This window comes from Benincasa hispida, chromosome 2, assembly GCF_027475165.1.
Source record: "Benincasa hispida cultivar pf3 chromosome 2, pf3_genome.v1.1, whole genome shotgun sequence".
NCBI lineage: Eukaryota > Viridiplantae > Streptophyta > Magnoliopsida > Cucurbitales > Cucurbitaceae > Benincasa > Benincasa hispida.
The window spans coordinates 66,990,820-67,012,117 of NC_143479.1; the positions used below are offsets into that span (position 1 = coordinate 66,990,820).

The window sequence follows — 21,298 nt, forward strand, 5'->3', positions numbered from 1 at the left end:
TTCAAATGTTTCATGGTTGTGTTGATTCATCATTAGTTAATTAGCAAAGGTTTCTCAACCTTAAAATCTGAACAATTGAGTTGAGTTTGAACCTAACCCAATCTAACCACGAATATTTCTACGTTCTAAGTTCAACAAAACGAACACATTATGTTTTTTTTTTTTTTTTTTTCTTTTTCTAATGATGAAAAGGGTTAGGTATAATAGTCAAAAGAAAGAGAAAAATTAGCAGCGTTGGCTTAAAAAATGTATTAAAAGAAGACCCCCAAGTCGTCTCCCTCCCTCTCTCTTCATATCGCGTCGACACCGTGTTGATGTCTCTGTATTTCTCTCATTTACGAACTTCACTTCTCTCTCCTAACAATTCATCATATTTGATGAACCTGAGCCACAAAGTGATTTAATTACGCATAATATTCATATTGGATGTATAAAGTTTGGATTTTGAGAAACACTCACCATACAAATTATTTATAAACTTCGTCTATTTCTTCCATCATAGTTTGTCACATCATTTTTAATTTTTTACTGTAAAAAGATTGATGCACATCCAAATATGACTCTTAAAAATAATATTATTCCCAAAATTTTCTAGGTGAAAATACTATTTTAATCCACATATTTTGTTACTTATTCAATTGAATTGAATTACAAATTCAACAAAAATCAAGATAAAAAGTGTTAATTTTGAAATTTATAGACCAAATAAAAACAAAACTCATGAGTAAATTCAAGTCAAACTCAATAAATGCTAAAAATATAACATTTTGAAACCGATGAACTATACTAAATAGAAAATAAACTCAAAATCTAAGAATTAAGAAAGATAATTTTTTTTTCAAATATAGTAGTTAATCAATTTTAATAAAAATTAACTTGACTAATTTTAATATTTACTGCTAAAATTTAATAAGATTCAAAGTAAAAGGGGTAAAATAAAATTCTACCTGGATCTCGTCTACCTAAAAAAAAAGAGTAGTACTTGGTTGTAATTATATACAAAAGGAAATACATAAAAAAAAAATATTGGATAATTTATGAGCTATGTAAAGATAGATAGATGCACCCGCGTAAGGATTTTTGTCTAGAAAAATATAATGGAAGGGACAGACGCCTATTGATCAAAGAATGACTAAATAAGAGAAGCAAGAAAGAAAGTTCGTGGCAGGTTCTTGGAAGTGGGAAGTGGCTTTGGAATTCACTAGTTTTTTTCCTGCAACTACCTTTATATACTTAACGTTTCTCCATGACTCCCAACAAACGATCAAAAAAAACCTTGTTAATATAAACTCCCAACAACCCATCTCGAAATTCCTACCGTATCTTCCTCTATATTTGTCTCTTCAATTTCCATTTATTCTAAACTCAGAGAAGATCTAGCAATCATGTCACACCATGATAAAAACAGCTTATTCCATCCTCAGAATGATCAACAACTACACAATCAAACAACCTCCCGCTACTCTACTTTTCCATCTGGGTATTTCTACTTTCTTCATTCATCTGGGGTTTCTTCTTTTGTTTCATCATATTCATTTCATCTTTATTTTTTTGTTGTTTTTCTCAGGTTTGGAGTTGGAGATCATGAGGTTTTGTGTCCTCAATCTTTGGCTTATGTTGAAAATTTCTTTCGCCCGCTTGTATGTTTCTCTATTTTTCTCCTTTTTGTTAATTCATCGATTCAGTTGAAAGTTTAAAGCCGGTGCGTTATGATAAATTGGATTGATTTTCAGATACAAGGTTAAGGCCTTTGTCATGTTCGGTCAAGTTGATTGATAGTTGTGCGTCGTCCTCGATTCCGTCCACCATCTTCACCACCAATGACATCGAGGCCGAGAACGGTTCGATATTGACATCGAGTTGATCGGTGTTGATTGAGGTCGTCGTCCTCGATGGAGAATTCGATGACGAGGAGGTGATAACTCTCTCAGATTTTTACAAAAGTGTTGTGTCTCAAAGGCTGGGAGAACGACCTTTGTTGGTTGGTGATGGGAAAAGGTTTCGCTTGAAAAATGGAGTTTCTTCCATCACCAATGTGTTCTTCACTAGAAATTCAAGCAGGACACGGACTAAGAACATTCGTTTGGGATTAAGAGTTATACATGACTCCAACGACAACTGCCCCACAATTCAACACGCTGTGTCTAACCCTTTTAGAGTGAAAGATCACCGAGTCCAACGTACGTATATCTTCTTGAGTCATACATATCTACATGCACCCATTTTTTCATTTTTATTATAATATCTTATATATATATATATATATAATAGTGAACAAGAAACACCACCCTCCGAGAGGAGAAGACGAAGTATGGAGATTGGAAGGGATCGGGCGAAATGGCGAATATCACAAGCGCTTATCTTCCGAAGGTATCCTAACCGTGGATAGTTTTGTGAAGGCTCATCAAAGGGACTATCGTTCTCTAAGAAAGGTATATATATATATATATATAAATATATAGCAAATTAGAATAAGAAATTCATAATCATATATATCCCTTAGTTTAATTATTTTGTAGTAAAACAATATATAGAATTGACATTGTTTTGGTTGCATGCAGTTGCTAGGTAATAGACTTTCAGACAAGAAGTGGAAGGCAATGGTGAATCATGCTTTGGAATATGTTCCTACCATCATCCCCACTTCTGATCCAACTAGCTTTGAGGTTTCTTTCTCTCAATCTCCTTCCCATCATATATGCAAAATAAAAACAATTCAATTAAAAAAAAAAAATACTTGAATGATTTACAAACTCTTTTTAAAAAATATATTTTTTGTCCTACTATATGAATTTCAGTGGATTAGAGATGTGCACAAAGTATTGATCCTTGAATTAATTTTATGCACATAATTATATCTTCATAAGTCTTGTCCCAAACTGAGAATTGATAATATTATACGGGAAAAAACAAAAAAAGCAGCAAAATTTGGTGCAAAATGAAGCCATGGAAGGTGTAGAAGTTGGCAACCAAAACACTGATGCAAGTAATCTTGGTGATGGGTTCCAAGATCAGACATTATTGGCCAATTTTCAACAGTTATTCTATAATCACATATTTCAAGGTTTGGATTTTTCTCTTCTCTATTTGATCAGCATGAAAAATCTCTACTTTTGAAATTATTATTTGATATCTATATCTATATATATATATCATTGTAAAACAAACATATAATATTGTGTTTTTGATTTATATATATATATATCATTGTAAAACAAACATATAATATTGTGGTTTTGATTTATTTGTAGATCATAACCCAACACAAACATTGTTGTCACATGGAGAAGCTTCAACCTCAAATGCCCACAATCATTATGTTGAAAATACAAGCACATGCAATCAATACTTCCAAGGAGCTGCTTGGAACAAGTTGGTGCCCAATCCCAAATGATCCAAATGAAGGGTCATAAAATTCAAACAAATATATTACCATCACCATAGGATCATCTATGAGCTATCTTAAAAATTAAAAAAGAAAAAAAAGTGAGAAGATGTTTATAAAGACTAAATCTTTGTTATCTTTTATGTTATTTTCTTATTTTGTGTTCTAAGAATGTGTTCTTTGTCGTTTAATTATGTACTTATGTTTTTTCTATTCAAAATTATAAACATTTAATTCGACGGAATTTTAATTAATTTCTCTTCTCTTTAGTTTTCAAAACTCTTTTTATTTTACAACATGTGGAATGAGGAAATCAAACCTTTATCGGGGATTATGTCTTAAATTTCATGGTTTGTTATGTATAAACAAAATTCATTTATTTTAATAAAAAATGAGTTATCTTATTTGACCGTACCATTAGACTTGTGTGACTCAATGAAATAAACTAGGATTCAAGGTTATTTTATATAACTTGAAACATAGAGGTGGATCATGTTCAAGTAATAACCTAAATGGTTTGTAGTGTATGAATAAAGTTGGGTGTCTTATTCTGGTGACACTATGGATATTGACCCACTTTATAAATGTTACAATAGTTGAAAGTGTTGCAAATGATTTTATCTAAATCATTCATGGAGAGACATACAAGTCCGGGTATTCTATACAATGAGTTTGTATAAGACGGGACTGCGAAATAATTAGTCTCTCTTTATAAGACGGTTGACTAAAGAGATTAACATTTCATATAATGACTATAGGTAACTCAACCTCAATCTTAAATGAGTTATGAACTCCTATTTATGAGGGTAGTTCCTTAATTTGTATGGGGCCCGAGCCACAGACTCAATAAGCCTACCATTTTAGGATTTGACCAAGTAAGAAGTTGGAAAGATAGCTACACAAGATAGAATTCACTCATTTCCATCTTTAGTGTAAGTAGACGAATTGCCCTTAAGTACTGACTCTGAGTCTTGAACAATAGGGTCCCTCCATCTAATTGGCCTAAGAGGAATTTGTTTATGGTATTGTTCATTGGAGAATTAGTGAGACTTAAGAAGTAAGAGGTAATTAGAGGAGTAAGGAAATATATATTAATTGTATGTGATGCAATTAATAAAATGTACATAGATACATTATATTATAAAGTTAATTTTGAATAAAATTCAAAATTAAACTATATAATATGAGAGAATAATATACCTGGACAAGATTCAAATATTAAATAATATGAATGAGGTTCATATTAAAACTATAGGTAAGTTTAATATGGATGACAATCAAATTAAAACTTTTGGTTAAATTTAATATGAATGACATTCAATTAAACTATAAGCTAAATTTAATGTGAATGAGTTTCATATTAAAACTATAAGTTAAATTTAATGTGAATGAATTTTATATTAAAACTATAAGTTAAATTTAATGTGAATGATATTCATATTAGACTATAAGTTATGAGAGGAAAATACATTTGAATATGACTCAAATGTAATATCAATTAAATATGTGATATTTAATTAATTAAGAATAATTAATTTGATTAATTAATGATTATGTAGTTTTATTAAAGTAAATTTCATTTAAGTTAAATTAAATCAAATAATAACATAACTCTCTTATAGTTAAAGGGGAGTTAATGTAAGTAGGGAGGGGAGTTAACTCCCTTCATTTATTATGCAGGTTTCTGCATTTGAAACAAACAGAAGAACTGTACTTCACATCTCTCACTGTCAATTCTGTCTCAATCACACATTACTCAAAAAGAAAAAAAAAATACATAGCAAGAGTTTCTCTATAAAAATTCAAAAACTCTTCCCTATCTTCCAAAAGAGGTTCCCACGAACCTATTCCTTGCTAGAGAATAGCGGGGAAGACTTGGTGATAGTGTTTTGTTCAAGATCCAAGAAGATTGAAGAGGTCGTGATCACAGTGAAGAACCACAGAAGAGTGAAGAGTTGTCTTCAAAGGTATTTAGTTTCTACTTGAAATTCTTCATGGTAAAACATGATTAAAATATGTTTAAACTTCTCTATATTTTCTATAAATTTGAAACACATATTAAACGCACACACATTCAAACGCTTCCGTTGTGAGATTCGATCCCTCCAACCTCTGACTTCAAAGTTGATAGTACAAGTACTATATTAGTTGAGTTCTACTCATTTTGACTTTAGCTTTCAAAACTAACTTTTATTTTTATTCATAAACCCAATCATTTTATTAACTTTTCCAATAAAATGATAATGAAAACGTGACATCGTAATTTATTTTGTTATCTACTTTCTACCAATGTTTTCAAAAACCAAATCAAAATTTGAAAACTAAAAATATAGGTTTTTTTTGTTTTTTGTTTTTTGTTTTTAAGAATTTGGCTAAGAAGAAGATGTAAAATCTCCCCCTCAAAATCGATCCTTCAATTATAACCATGTTTTAAAAACAAAATAGGACAATATATTAGATAGTAGGTAAGTGGTATCCAAGAATTGAACAAATGACCTATTAGACCTTTGTCAAGGGGATGCTCTCTTATTTACCACTAAGCCAATTCATGATGGCCTATATATATATATTATTTTTCAGATTTTAACATTAATAAGATTTATTAATGAAATCTAGTATTATATTGCTCCAATATGAGATTTACCCAAAATAACCATGAAAAATCTACCTTTCTTTTCTTCTTCTTACACAAATTACTTTCATATAACTATATCTTATAAATTATGTAAAAAAAAAGAAATAATTTATAAGTGGTTTGTTTGAAATGTTAAAAAAAAAAACCTCCATTACTTTTTATTTCAAGTTTTTTTTTAAAAAAAAATAATAAGAGATGGGAAAAATAGAAAAAGGTCATTGATGTTGATTCAATTAAGCAAGTTTTGACTATGTCTAACCAAAAAAAAAAAAAAAAAAAAAAAAGGGATTTTTGATTTTTAAGACTTATGAGGTCCCCCTAAACTTGGTTCATAAAGTCTTTATATATATGGGGGGTTATGTTTTTTCTAATGTCCCATCTGAACTAATATAATGTATATTTTAAGGACAATGGCTGAATTAATGCTCTAATGTGTTATCACATTTATTACCTTTTGAACTTTGACCATCCTCTTTGCAATTTCCAACTATCTTCAACAAAAAGTTCATTCCATTTGAACAAATATATTTAGCTTACCAATTAGATTTGTATGATTCAGAATTATAAAATATCCATATTTTAAGAAATGATTATTAATAATATTTGTTTAGTTTATGAATGGTTAACATCCAACTTGCAACCACTTCCCATTTCTATAAATATATTTACTTTTGATTATATATCACAAATCATCTTCCCATAACCTTTCTTATTTAGTTCCTAAGTTTTTCAGTTTATCAACCACACCTTTTTTTTAGCATTCTTTAATTGCATGTTTTGTAAGAGATTTTGTAATCTTTCTTGTTTAGCTGTATTTCAAACATTGTAACTAAGCAACTAAACATGACACTATGACTCTTTTTCATTAATCTCGTCTTCTCCTATCATTTTCATGTATAATTGAACAATAGTTAGATGTAGAATAAAATCCTCTCTCTCGAACATAACAATAAACAATAATTTAGCCAAATGATGATAATAAGTTTTCTTAGGAATTCAGAATTTTACATAGGTAAATGAGAACTATGAGTAAGCAATTGTGGAAGAACAAGTACAATTTTCAAAAATAAAAAATCAAATAGTTACTACAAAGAAAGAAAAAAAAAAGTTTAAATCCTATTTTAGTCCCTGAACTTTGAATCTTGTTCTATTTTGGTCCTTAAATTTTAAAAAACATTTGTTTTTAGTTTCTAAACTTTTTACAAAATGTTTATTTTAGTCCATGTTATTAAAATTATGTTGACTGTTCAAGAGAAATGTGAGGGAGTTTATGATGTATTGGGTAAGATGAATGTGGAGTAAAATGTCAACAATTAATATGCCAAAATATTAAACGACTAAAATCTTGAAATAAAAAATATCTTTTAAATTCTCTCACTTTGTCACCTTATTCAATGTTGAAACTCTAGATTTTTTTAGTGTAGCTAACTTTTTTAGCATCACATCATCATTTTATTAAAAAATTAACAAATTCTTAATATATCATGGATCAAAATAAGACTTTTTTAAAAGTTCAATGATTAAAATGAATATTTATAAAATTTTAGGGACGGAAATAAAATAATTTTCAAAGTTCAGTACTAAAACAAATTTTTTTTTTTTTTTTTTTTTTTTTTGAAAAATATATGAATGTTCAAAGGAGTTAATAATCGAAAAAGTTGGGTTTTATTCATTGGATAGAAATTGATGGGGAAACATCAACTTTGAAAATTGAAGGGTATTTAAAAGATGAATTCAAATTGGTGTGAACGTGAATATTAATTGTTGAAATCTATGCTGACAACATTTCATTTGAATCAACCTAAATAATCAAACTATAAACGAATTTTAGACCATTGGTGACACATCAACGATGCAATTCATGAACGTTTACAACAAAACCTTGAAAAATAAAATAATTACAACTCATTTTCTCCTAAATTCGACCTTATAAGATTATTTTCTGCCCATTATTCTTGACATTTGATCATGATGTTTATAATGATGATGCTAGTTCAATACATTTAGAACAAATTACATATAAAAAAATATATCCCCTACGAATCAATATTCAATATAACAAACCTTATAATATATCTTCTTTTGTTTATAAAGAAGAAGTTATCACAATGCATGCTTATAAATCTAAATTTAGAATAGATTTAGAATTAGTAACATTCTAAACCGACTTTCATACAGATTAATGGATCGAATAATTTAAAAATTGAGTAAAAAAGGATTTTATTTTTTTTTAAAAAAAGTTGAGTTTTGACCATTCACAACTTAAATCAAACATTCATGAACAGAGACATTTTTATTGTTCAAAAGGGCTGAAATATGATGAGATGATGAGATGAATTCTTATCTTTTTCGCACATAGAATATTGATTCAGTCACAGTCCTTCAAAATAAACATTAAAGTTAGCTGTGACATTTAAAGAAACACAAGTATTATCTCTCTTTTTATATATATATAATAAAAACTATTTACTAAAGTAGTAAAATTTTAATCTTCAAGGTTATCAATATTTTTTTTCTACTATTATTATAAATAGTTTGACATTGTTTCTATTCATAAAAATTTCTCATATATATATATAAATAAATAAATAAAGAGAATTAAAAGACTTAAAAGACTTAAAAAGTAAGATAAGTTGACCTTTTGACTAAATCACAAAAATCCAATTTTTGTTGGAAGAAGTCCAAACTTGCTCATCAACTGAAGTACATAAACAAGGACCTTTTCCCTTTCTTTTTCTTTTTCTTTTTCTTTTTCTTTTCTTTTTCTTTTTCTTTTCTTTTTTTCTTTTTTCTTTTTTAATTAATACTTTTTTAAGGATTAAATTACAAATTTAGCCTAAATAAAATTATAGAAATTATTTATAAAATTTTATCAAATAAGACTAAATTCTTAACCATAGTTAGAACAAAATTTTAACTTTTTTTTCCAAACCACTCACACTAAATTTCTAACTTTACTAAAAAAAACTTCAAATAAAATAGGTAATGGAATTTCCTTGATTTTATTTATTAATTAAATTCTATCTTTTAAAATCATAGTGATTAAATTTTAAACAGTAATTTCTTACAAATAAATTTCCCTCAAATTATACATTAAATTAAAACTAAGGGTGCGGTTGAGTTGTTATTGGAATGATTAAAAGTAAATCTTAACCGTTTTTTGTGTTTGGTAAAATCAATTTTTAAAATACGCTCATTTTAGGCCAATTTTAAAAACAAGTTTCCTACGGACTTTAAGATCCTCCTAAAACCAAATACGATTTAAAATTAATTTTTAATTTTTAATTCTATTCTTTAAAAATAAGATTTACTTCGTATGTTTATTTCTTTCTCACTTGATCAAATCAATATATTTTGATTTTAAAATAATTAAACCATATTCATTATTATTATTGTTATTAAATAAAGTAGTTTCCCTTCATATTTAAAAACTAATTTATAGTATACAAAATATAGGATTCTAAACAATTATTTAAAATTATAAATTATAAAATATAAAAAATTTAGTAATAGAACTATTTTAGCTATTATTATAATTATGGAAATATAATTTAACATTTATTACCAAACATTAATACCTACAAAATAGAAAATTAAAATTCTCTTTTCCATAGTCCATTTATAAAATGGGAATAAGAAATTAAATTTATTTATTTTTATAGGTAATTAATAATCAATGTGAACTAAACTTTTCAAACACTAAAGGAGTATTTGTAACACAATTGTATATACTATACATAAAACAATATATTTTCATTGTCTAAAATAAAATTTTGAACAATGTATTTGAAAAGAACAAAATATAAATTAACAATAATGTTTTTTTTTTTTCTTTTTCATACATGAATTGCATTCATATATGAAATGAGGCATTATATTACTTTGATGTGTAACCACCTGACCATGTAATATATATATAAAATAAAAGAAAATTTTAACTTTTTTTTCTTTTTTTTGGCGATGAGGTCAACTATTTATTATTTTATATTTCAATATATTTTGAGAGATAAAGTTAAATGAAAGCGTAATTGGTGAAAAGAAAAGAAGGGCAGATCACTCTTCTTGGTTATAGGTGAAGTTTTATATTGGAACAATATTAATACTAGATTGAATCCATAAATTTTAGGGTAAATTTTTGTTTATACCTTTGAATTTTAAGGGTTGTATCAATTTAAATATCGAATTAATAATTGTATCAATATAAACCTTAAACTTTTAGATTGTATCAATTTAAATCTTAAATTTTGGGTTGTATCAATTTAAACTCCAAACTAATAATTGTATCAATTTAAACCATGAACTTTTACAAGTATATCAATTTTAACCCTAAACTTTCATAGTAATATCAATCAATACATTTATGAAAGTTATAGGTTTAAATTGAAACAATTATTAGTTTAAGGTTTAAATTGATATAATTATTAGTTTAGAGTTTAAATTGATACAACCTCCAAAGTTTAGGATATAAATTGATATTTTTCCTAAATTTTATAAATGTTTGAGGATTAAAAATAGATAATATATAGGGTAATTGTTTTAATTGACAAAACTACTAGAAATATTTTCAAATATAACAAAATGTAAGTGATAGAAACTAATAAACATTAGTATTAGTGATATTAATGTCTAAAATGTAATATTTTGTTATATTTGTAAAAAAGTTGGTTAATTTTCCTATATCAGAAAACAACCCTCATATATATCTATAATATATATCTATATCTATATATATACATATATATTTATGTGTACATACATACATATATGATAACTATTTTCCAAACCTCTGAACTAGATATCTATTCTATCTCTAAATTTTTTAGTTGGTTGTCTATTTTTCAAGTCACATTTTCATTATCATTTTATTGGATAGTGTTTAAATGATAAAAATCAAAAGTTGTCAAAGCTGAAGAAAAAAAAAGTTAATTAATTAATAATGCTAAGCAGAAATCTATAATTTGAAATAGAAAAACATACCAGTACATAAACGAGCAAAAGAACACATTCTTAGAATAAACAATGAGAAAATTACACAAAAGATAATAAACATTTAATCTTACTTTTTTTTTTTTTTTTTTTTTTTTAACAAGATACTAAATAATAAAAAGATCAATAGATGCACCATGATATATCAACTAGATTAACATATGCATAGAACTCTCATCATATCCTGAACCAAAAGCAATTATTTTAGTAACTAGGTTGACACATACATAACATTTAATCTTATAGACTTGTCAGGACTCGATTTTGATTTAAAAAACGATTTTTTTTTATAAGAGAAGAGAAAATAGCTTTGGATGATCTTATTGGTCATATACATTTTGGTTTTGATTTTATGACCAATATTAATTTTGCCTCATTTGGGTTTGGGGACCAACTTGTTCCAAGCTCCTTGGAAGTATGGGTTGCATGTACTTGTATTTTCAACATGATTATTCTGGACATTTGAGGTTGAAGCTTCTCCATGTGACAAGAATGTTGGTGCTGGGTAATTATCTACAAATTGATCAAAAACACAATATTATATTCCTTTTTGACAATTATATTGGCATCAAATAATAATTTTAAAAGTAGAGATTTTTCATGCTGATCAAATAGAGAAGAGAAAAATCCAAACCTTGAAATATGTGATTATAGAATAACTGTTGAAAATTGGCCAATAATGTCTGATCTTGGAACCCATCACGAAGATTACTTGCATCAGTGTTTTGGTTGCCAACTTCTACACCTTCCATGGCTTCATTTTGCACCAAATTTTGCTGCTTTTTTTGTTTTTTCCCGTATAATATTATCAATTCTCAGTTTGGGACAAGACTTATGAAGATATAATTATGTGCATAAAATTAATTCAAGGATCAATACTTTGTGCACATCTCTAATCCACTGAAATTCATATAGTAGGACAAAAAATATATTTTTTAAAAAGAGTTTGTAAATCATTCAAGTATTTTTTTTTTTTAATTGAATTGTTTTTATTTTGCATATATGATGGGAAGGAGATTGAGAGAAAGAAACCTCAAAGCTAGTTGGATCAGAAGTGGGGATGATGGTAGGAACATATTCCAAAGCATGATTCACCATTGCCTTCCACTTCTTGTCTGAAAGTCTATTACCTAGCAACTGCATGCAACCAAAACAATGTCAATTCTATATATTGTTTTACTACAAAATAATTAAACTAAGGGATATATATGATTATGAATTTCTTATTCTAATTTGCTATATATTTATATATATATATATATATACCTTTCTTAGAGAACGATAGTCCCTTTGATGAGCCTTCACAAAACTATCCACGGTTAGGATACCTTCGGAAGATAAGCGCTTGTGATATTCGCCATTTCGCCCGATCCCTTCCAATCTCCATACTTCGTCTTCTCCTCTCGGAGGGTGGTGTTTCTTGTTCACTATTATATATATATATATATATAAGATATTATAATAAAAATGAAAAAATGGGTGCATGTAGATATGTATGACTCAAGAAGATATACGTACGTTGGACTCGGTGATCTTTCACTCTAAAAGGGTTAGACACAGCGTGTTGAATTGTGGGGCAGTTGTCGTTGGAGTCATGTATAACTCTTAATCCCAAACGAATGTTCTTAGTCCGTGTCCTGCTTGAATTTCTAGTGAAGAACACATTGGTGATGGAAGAAACTCCATTTTTCAAGCGAAACCTTTTCCCATCTCCAACCAACAAAGGTCGTTCTCCCAGCCTTTGAGACACAACACTTTTGTAAAAATCTGAGCGAGTTATCACCTCCTCGTCATCGAATTCTCCATCGAGGACGACGACCTCAATCAACGCCGATGACAAAGGATGTGTGGCATCAACGATGTAATAATTGGCGGCAATATCAAATAGTCCAACTTGCAGTTCCTCACCGTTCTCGGCCTCGATGTCATTGGTGGTGAAGATGGTGGACGGAATCTTGTTCACGAAACGTAACTTTAGATTATTCGTCTTTCCAAATCCACCACCACCACCAACTATAACTGCATCATCTTCAGCAACGTCTTTTAGACGGGTACTTGACTTAGAACATGATTGGCAGGTGAACCGCTTAATGTGAGCCTTAACTTTCGCCTCCACCTCCTCTCGTATCTGAAAATCAAATTCACCATAACGCAACAGCTTAAACTTGTAGGTCAATTAATGATTTAACAAAAAAGAGAAAGTATAGCACAACGTACGAGCGGACGAAGAAAATTTTCCACATAAGCCAAAGATTGAGGATACAAAACGACCTCATGTTCTCCAAGTCCAGACCTGAGAAATATAACAAAAAGAATAATGAAACAAAAGCCGTGAATTGGGGGGAGGAGGAAGGAGGAGGAGGAAGCACAAACCCAGATGGAAAAGAGTGGGAGATTGAGTTGGGAGGTTGTTGTTGAAGATGTTGATGAAGATGCAGCTCACGAGAGTCCCTGTTTTGTTCCATTGTTTTTTGCTGTGGGTTTGAATAAATATGGGAAATTGAAAGAGGAAGATACGTGGATGTTTCGAGTTGGGGGTGTTTGTTGAAGTTACATTTATATATATATGTATAAGGCAGTTGGTGGGGGCCAGGAGAAAGATATAGTGAAATCCCAAAGCAATTTCTACTTGTCATATCCAAGAACCTCCCATGAACTTTCCTCCATCTCATTTTATGTCACGGCCGTGTGTTTACTCTATAATTTGTATTTTCGGTAAAACTTGACTGCACCCAGTTACATCATCACACTCCACGTACCTGTTCATTCCTCTGGTGTCACGTTTCAATCTTTATTTTTTTTTTAATATATAATTTTAATCATCATTTACCAAACTCAAACTTATAATATCTTAGATTCTCTTTGATATTCATTAATTTATTTTTTTTAAATTTAGCATCTATTTCCTTTATATTTCCTATGATGATTTGCATTTTTAACGAGATAATAGATGTAGAGGGATTAGTAAGTAAAATGGTAATACATCGATGGATAGGCTCCATGAAAACATTCCAATAAAGTGAAATAGTAGAAATGTTGTAGTTACCAAAAAAAAAAAAGTGTAGCATTGATCAAGTTGGTCGTAAAAACCTTTCTGGTTGATAACAAAACTATTTTTTCCGTTTTCAAAATTTGTCTAATTTTTTTTAAAATATTGATAAAAATAGATAACAAAATAAAAAATTAGAGATATAATTAATGTTTATAAACTTAATTTTCAAATTTTAAATAGCTATTATTTTGATTCTCATATAACTTATATTTTATAATGTTGTATGGATAGAGTTTTTTTGTAATTGCAATCATGATTATTCTCTTATATAATTTTTTTTTTTTTTTATAACATGTTTATTACTTTTGGCATCTTATATATATTAGATTAAATTGTAAATTTGGTCCATTTGATATGAAGAAAGTCATAATTTACTACCTATGATTTATAATTAGAATTTAATCTATGTGGTTTGATAAAATACTCCTAAACAGTCCTTATGGTAGGGACTATAAATATACGTGAGAGTTTCTAAACTTCACTTAAATAGTCAAACAGAACGCAATAAACAGAAATAAATACCAAGATATATAGTGGTTCGACTAATTTGATCTACCTCCACCTTTAGAACCAATTAATTTATTAATGAACAATAAAAAATTTTACAAATTATAGATAATCAACAAATTCACGTAATTTCAATATCCACTGATATCGAGAGAGATCCGCACACATCGTCGCCTTTGAAATCTAAGAACAATCCGCTGCAAAACAGCCCAAAAACAGTGTGCTATTGCTTTGACTGGCGAATAACGCGCGTATCTCTCACTACTGGGCGAAACCGAACTGCCACATCAACGTTCGAACGGCGCTGACAAAACCCACGGCCAGATGACTACCTCGCCCGATCGCTCACGCCGCGAAACAGCTTTACCTTTAGTCTTGCCGAAACCGAGACCACTATCTCTCTGACGAGTTTGCCGGACGGAACTGAGTGCCCAACTCAGACGGCTTCAACCGATCTCCCCAGACGCTGACCTGCAAACAGACGGACGACTTTCGGCTCTCCCTTTCCGGCTACAGATCTGTCTCACTTCGGCTGAGGTGGTATTTCCTTCAGGCGGCTGCTCAAGTTTTTCCTTCTGCCCCAATTCCACGAATTCAGACCCTATTTTGGAGGAGAAAAGGATAATTACGAAAATGCCACTGTCATTATTTACGATAATGCCATTGGGCCTTTAAGTTTTCCAAAAACTCAATTAAAACTCACTTAAAAAACTTGTATTTTCTACAAATCTCCCTCATAACAAGAATATTTAAGTATCAAGCTGATTCTCCAATCTTCTTATCATCCAGATTTAATATTCAGCTCATCTAATAGATATTTGAACCTATGGGCTGGAAGAATCTTGGTTAACATATCTGACAACTTCTCAATTGTATGAACTTTTGACTCGTTCAACATCTTTCTGGGCCACAACTTCTCCGATGTCGCAACTCACCAACTATCTTTTCAACCATACTGCCTCTTTCACAGCTTCACCCACTGAAATATACTCTGACTCAATAGTAGACAAGACAACAATTGATTGAAGAGCAACTTTCCAATTGACCACATTACCAAACAAACGAAAAATGTGATCTGATAGAGATCTTTTTTTGTCAAGGTCTGCAGCATAATCTGCATCTGTGAAGCCTTCCAACAGTGCTAATTTATCACAATCCCTATTAAAACACAATGATACACTGATACTACCTTTCAAATATCGAAGCACCCATTTAACTTTCAAATATCGAAACACCCATTTAACTGCATTCCAATGCTCCTTCCCAGGATTTGACATAAACCTACTTATCATACTCATAGCATATCCCAAGTCAGGCCTAGTACAAATCATCAAATACATAATACTTCCAACAGCATTGCATCTCATTGCAATAGGGAATATTAGCCATCTCTAACCTTTCTTGTTCAGTAACATGACACTGAGATGAAGAAAGTCTAAAATGAGATGCTAAGGGTGTCGAAACTGCCTTACAACCAGACATATTATATTCTCAAACAGTTTATGCACATAACTCTCCTGCGAAATGGTTAACAAACCTTTCTCCCTATCTCTTTTCACATCCATGCCTAGGATCCTTTTCAGTTCACCTAAATCTTTAATCTCAAATTCACTACTCAATCGTTTCTTGAGTTCACAGATTTCAGAATAATCCTTAGACACTAGAATCATATCATCTACATACAGAAGTAGATAAGTATACGTACCTTTCTGAGATCGTTTCCAGTACACGCAGGCATCATATGAGCTTCTGTGAAACCCCTGCTTCAGAATAAAGGTGTCAAACCTAATATACCACTGTCTCGGCGATTGCTTCAGTCCATAGATGGACCTGTGAAGACGACAAACCATATCTTCCTTTCCTTTCACCTCATAGCCTTTAGGTTGAGCCATGTAGATCATTTCCTCCAATTCACCATGAAGAAAAACTGTGGTGACGTCCATCTACTCAACAAACATATCAAAATAAACAGCAATAGATAAAATTAATCGAATGGACGAATGCCTCACCACCGGAGAGAAAATCTCATGAAAGTCAACTCCCTCCTTTTGAGTATAGCCCTTGGCTACTAGTCTAGCCTTATACTTAGGCTTGCTGTCACCTCCTGTGCCTGGCTTGATTTTATAAATCCACTTTGACTGAATGAGTTTCTGATTAGGAGGCTTTGGTACCAATGACCATGTCTGATTCTTTAGCAACGAGAACAACTCTGCTTCCATAGCATCCTTCCACTGTTCCTTCGAATCAGATACAATAGCCTCCTCAAAAGTAAGAGGCTCTGTCAGCTGCACAAGTAAGAGCATAAGCAACTAAATCAGCATAACCATACCTCGTAGGAGCTTGCCTCACTCGCTGAGGTCTGTCACGTGTAAGCTGATAGTTCTGTAGGTCACTGCCACTTGAGCTTTTTTCACCAAGAACTCCCTCATTCAAAGTCCTCTTCAGTTGAGGTTGTCTACCATCAGAATTGGATGACTGATCACTGGAATCACCTGAACTAACTGATGGCTGTGCTTTAGAATCAATCTGATCAACTCTCTGCTGTTTCTGCTGCTCTTTGACACGAAATGACATCTCTGTTTCATTAAAGGTCACATCTCTGCTGATAATGCATTTATTTCTACCCTCTTCCAAGCACCAAAGTTTATATCCTTTAACACCCTGAGGATAGTCAATAAACATACATTTCAGTGCCCTCTTGTTCAGCTTCCATTCCTTAACATGAGCATAAGCTGAACATCCAAACACTCTGAGATGATCCAAGCTTGGAGCTTTTCCTATCCATGTCTCCTAAGGAGTATTTAGGCCTAAAGCGGAAGACGAACTCCTATTAATAAGATAACAAGCTGTTTGGGCAGCTTCCCCCAAAATTTCAAGGGTAATGAAGCATTTGTCAAGAGACATATTGTACGCTCCATAATTATTCTGTTGAACCTCTCAGCTAAACCATTCTGCTGTGGAGTGTACGTAATAGTGAGATGCCTCGTAATTCCCTCAGATTTGCAAAATTTATCAAATTTGTGATTCACAAATTCTAAACCATTGTCTGTCCTCAGATATTTTACCTTTCTGTCTGTCTGGTTCTCAACCTACTTTTTCCATTCAAGAAATTTCCCAAAAGCTTCATTCTTCTGTTTTAGTGGATACATCCACACATTTCTTGAAAAATCATAAATGATTGACATAAAGTATCTCGAACCTCTCATAGAAGGTACCTTTGTAGGACCCCACAAATCTGAATGAATATAATATAAAATTCCTTTAGTAGAATGCTTCCCTTTCACAAACTTCACTCTGGTAGACTTTCCCATTATGCAATGTTCACAAAATGGGAGTTAAATGTCTTTAACTCCTCCAAGCAAACCTTGTTGTGAAAGAGCTTGCAGACCTCTTTCAATCACATGAGCCAATCTGTTATGCCATAACATAGATTTATCTGTTTCTTTCTCAGATGCAATAGCAGCACTACAGTACACTCCAACACATAAAGACCATTCCTCAACGTCCCCTTTAGCTTAACCAAAGAACCCTTGATAACCTTCATAACTCCATTCTCAAATTTATAAGAATAACCTGCTCTATCTAATTCACCCAAAGAAATTAGATTTCGTTTGAGTTCTGGAACATACCTTCCATTTGTAAGAATTCTGATCATACCATCATGTGTTGCAATTCGAACTGACCCAATTTCTTTTACATCACAAGCACCATTATCACCAAACAAAACTGATCCCCCATCATTTTCCTAAAATTCAATCAAGAAATCATGATTAGAAGTCATGTGAAACGTGCACCCTGAATCTATCATCCAAGCATTCTGAATGTCCCTGCTGGACACCATCAAAACCTCTGCTGAATCATACCCATCAGTAATATTTGTTGAACTAGAATCCCTATATGCTTGCTACTTGATGCTTCCTTGCTCTTATTCAAAGGGCAATTTTTTCTAAAGTGTCCTTACATAGGAAACACTTTTTGCTTTTCCTCTTTGATTTCGATCTGGATCTCGACTCTTTTCCTTTTCCGTTTTTTTTTTCTCATTTCTGCCTCTGGCCATGAGTAACTCCCCAGGATTTCTCGTTCTCAAGGCATCCAACACTATATCCATGGACAATGAATCCTGTCCATATTTAATAGCTGCCTTAACTTCTCAATACGATTCTGGCAAAGAATTCAAAAGAATAACTGCTTGATTTTCATCCGACATCTTCTCACCGATGTTATTGAGATCAACTATAATCTTCTGGAATTCATCTAGGTTCTCTTCTAAGCCTTTACTTGAGTCCATCTTATATCCAAAAAATTTTGACTTTCCAGTTTCTTCCACAACTCCGCTGTAGTAGTAGCCTCATCTACTAGCCTAAGCACTCCATCTGACAGATACATAATTATTGTCAAGATTAAGACATTACGCGATAAAATTCAACCATTTAATCTTAAAATGGTTTTTCTATATATATATATATATATATATATATATATATTTATGAAGGTATTTGAAGAGAGAGAGAGACACGGTTTGGACGACGCGCAAAGTGGAAAGAGAAATTGCAAAGAAGACCAGAAACCGGTCTTTCCCGACCCGAACCCACCCACGCACCATCTTTTTTATTTTTATTTTTTTAAAATTTTAATAAACCATCTTTCTTAATCAAACTTTACTCTTTTTTATTTTAATATTGCCATTTACTTGACCACCGCATAAAAATATACCAACCCTTTCTTAATATATCTTCCACCTTTTTTATTTCATTAAACTCCAATAACTGTTTCCTTTTCTTATCTGTCTTGATAACTAAACTCCAAAAACATTGTTCATACCATTACTATGGTCATCACATTAAAATAGAGGGAGATTAGGGTTTTGGAAAAAGAAAAAGAGAGGAAGACGAGTCATCATCTTGTTGATGTTTAGCCACATTATCTAGCTATCTTAAAATTGCTCTAAATACTTCTTAAATTGAACAATAAAGTGCTAAATTGAAAACGCAACTCTAAAGTTTTGGATTAATAACACCAACTATGAATTTGTAATATTTGGAAGGTATGGAACGATCGCTCTACACAACCCATGTTGATCTCGTATTGAGAATATAGAAAACACCTCACAATCTATATGAGACACATGATTTTTTTAATACAACAATTATTAGGGTGGGGATCGAACCTCTGACCTCTAAAGAAAAAGTTCATGTCAATTATCGTTCAACTAAACTCACTTTGATTGAGATACATGAATTTCTCTTTTAATCACTAATTAATTTTATGAGGCAACCTCGCATTTATCAAATAAAATAGAATAAAACTTAAATATATTGTGTTAATGAGTAACTATTTGTGAACATTCTATTTAGGTATTGATGTGATAAATATTGATTGGGTAACAATGGAACGATTTGACAAGGTACGACAAAAGAAAGTATATTAGTTCTATTATATTATATCATATGCGATAAAGATAGGCGAGCACACATGGACATATATAGACTATTTTGTCCAATTGGAATGCAACGTCAACATTAGCGTAAAAAGACCACAAACTTGATCAAAATTTCATAAATTTACTTTACTCTAATGACCAAAATGACCATCAAATCTTAGAAATAATGATTGAGACATCGAGTTGGTTATTTTATTTTACAAATTATAATAATCTATACATGGAGGTCCTACTATTTTAATGTGGGTAGAAAAAATAGTAAATACCTTTACAAAAACAGAGAGGATAGATAGAAAACAGTAAACACTGTAATAAATACTATAACAATTCTATTTGTACATGTGTATATGAAATCATTACCGGTACTTCTCTTCCACCTCAAAAAAGTTGTCTTCTCTTTTTGTACAGCTTGGTTTGCCATATTCAGTTCACCAAAACACTTTTTACACATCACCCTCCTCATGGTATTTTCTTTTTCCTCTTTTTATATTGATGATATGATTATTAGAGGCGCTGATCCCCAGGCTATTCTTACTTACCATTTTAATTTAGGAAAACTTTGAGATGAAGGATTTGGGGGCGTTTAGTTACTTCCTTGGCCTTGAGGTCTCATCTCACCCTGATTAGGTATTACTTGTCCCAAGTGAAATATGCTTATGATCTCCTGGTTCAATATGGAATTATTTACTTTGTCACATTATTAACACCACTAAATTTGAATATATGCTTGACTTCTTTTTGATGTATTAAGAAACAAACTATTGTTTCTTGTTCCAACACATATAATTTGAATATCTTGTCCTTATTGATGCTACTTCTGAGTTTTGAGTTACTATGACTTTGTTGGCTCCTCAATTATATGGGTGCTCCTCAATAACCTACTACTCTACTTTATTGTGATGATGATAGTACTATTCAAATCATTCACGAATCACAATGATGCCTTTCATAACAAAAATATACCAAGTATATTGAAAATTACCGTCACCTTGTTCGTCATCATCTTAAGACAACATATCTCCACTATAGATGAACCAGTTGATATGCATCTTCACAAAAGCATTATCAATGAGTTGCTTCACTCAATTACTTAACAAACTCAGGTTGGTCAAGAAGGATGTAACCAAATATAATGTTACCTTCTATATTAACCACTAATTTAGCTTTCCTTGTATGGTTCTTTATTTATTCATTTATTTATTTTTGCATACATTCATACTCTCCGTATATTTTTCTATATAGACTATGAAATTATTTAATAAAGATAGCAAACACTGACAGTATTGGAATTAT

General features: G+C 30.8%; 2 protein-coding genes across 3 annotated transcripts; one reads left to right on the forward strand and one right to left on the reverse strand.

Annotated features, from left to right (window-relative positions):
• The first annotated feature begins 1,236 nt into the window (after positions 1-1,236).
• LOC150038102 (protein SAR DEFICIENT 1-like) lies at positions 1,237-3,639 on the forward strand. Its single transcript, XM_090311137.1, has 7 exons — positions 1,237-1,480; positions 1,568-1,694; positions 1,865-2,180; positions 2,272-2,432; positions 2,562-2,666; positions 2,920-3,064; positions 3,252-3,639. Exons 1-7 carry the CDS (start codon positions 1,386-1,388, stop codon positions 3,392-3,394), a joined length of 1,092 nt encoding a protein of 363 aa, XP_090167263.1. The 5' UTR covers positions 1,237-1,385; the 3' UTR covers positions 3,395-3,639.
• Positions 3,640-11,060: 7,421 nt separating this feature from the next.
• LOC120072184 (calmodulin-binding protein 60 B-like) lies at positions 11,061-13,538 on the reverse strand. Of its 2 annotated transcripts, none has more exons than XM_039024593.2 (7): positions 13,380-13,538; positions 13,224-13,299; positions 12,525-13,134; positions 12,273-12,433; positions 12,039-12,143; positions 11,641-11,785; positions 11,061-11,519 (listed from the first exon to the last, which is right to left on the reverse strand). In XM_039024593.2, the coding sequence occupies exons 1-7, from the start codon at positions 13,469-13,471 to the stop codon at positions 11,380-11,382; spliced, it is 1,329 nt and encodes a 442-aa protein (XP_038880521.2). In that variant the 5' UTR covers positions 13,472-13,538; the 3' UTR covers positions 11,061-11,379. The 2 variants fall into 2 exon arrangements, with proteins under 2 accessions (XP_038880521.2, XP_090167056.1); XM_090310930.1 differs by having other exon boundaries at positions 11,641-11,782; positions 13,380-13,536.
• Positions 13,539-21,298: the final 7,760 nt, after the last annotated feature.

Excerpts from the sequence above, each read along its gene's own strand:
- LOC150038102 (XM_090311137.1), top strand. The coding sequence starts at position 1,386 with ATGTCACACCATGATAAAAACAGCTTATTCCATCCTCAGAATGATCAA. Across the intron at positions 1,481-1,567 it reads TACTCTACTTTTCCATCTGG|GTTTGGAGTTGGAGATCATG; the intron begins GTATTTCTACTT and ends TGTTTTTCTCAG. Across the intron at positions 2,667-2,919 it reads CTGATCCAACTAGCTTTGAG|CAGCAAAATTTGGTGCAAAA; the intron begins GTTTCTTTCTCT and ends AAACAAAAAAAG.
- LOC120072184 (XM_039024593.2), bottom strand. The coding sequence starts at position 13,471 with ATGGAACAAAACAGGGACTCTCGTGAGCTGCATCTTCATCAACATCTT. Across the intron at positions 12,144-12,272 it reads ACTATCGTTCTCTAAGAAAG|TTGCTAGGTAATAGACTTTC; the intron begins GTATATATATAT and ends GGTTGCATGCAG. Across the intron at positions 11,786-12,038 it reads CTGATCCAACTAGCTTTGAG|CAGCAAAATTTGGTGCAAAA; the intron begins GTTTCTTTCTCT and ends AAACAAAAAAAG.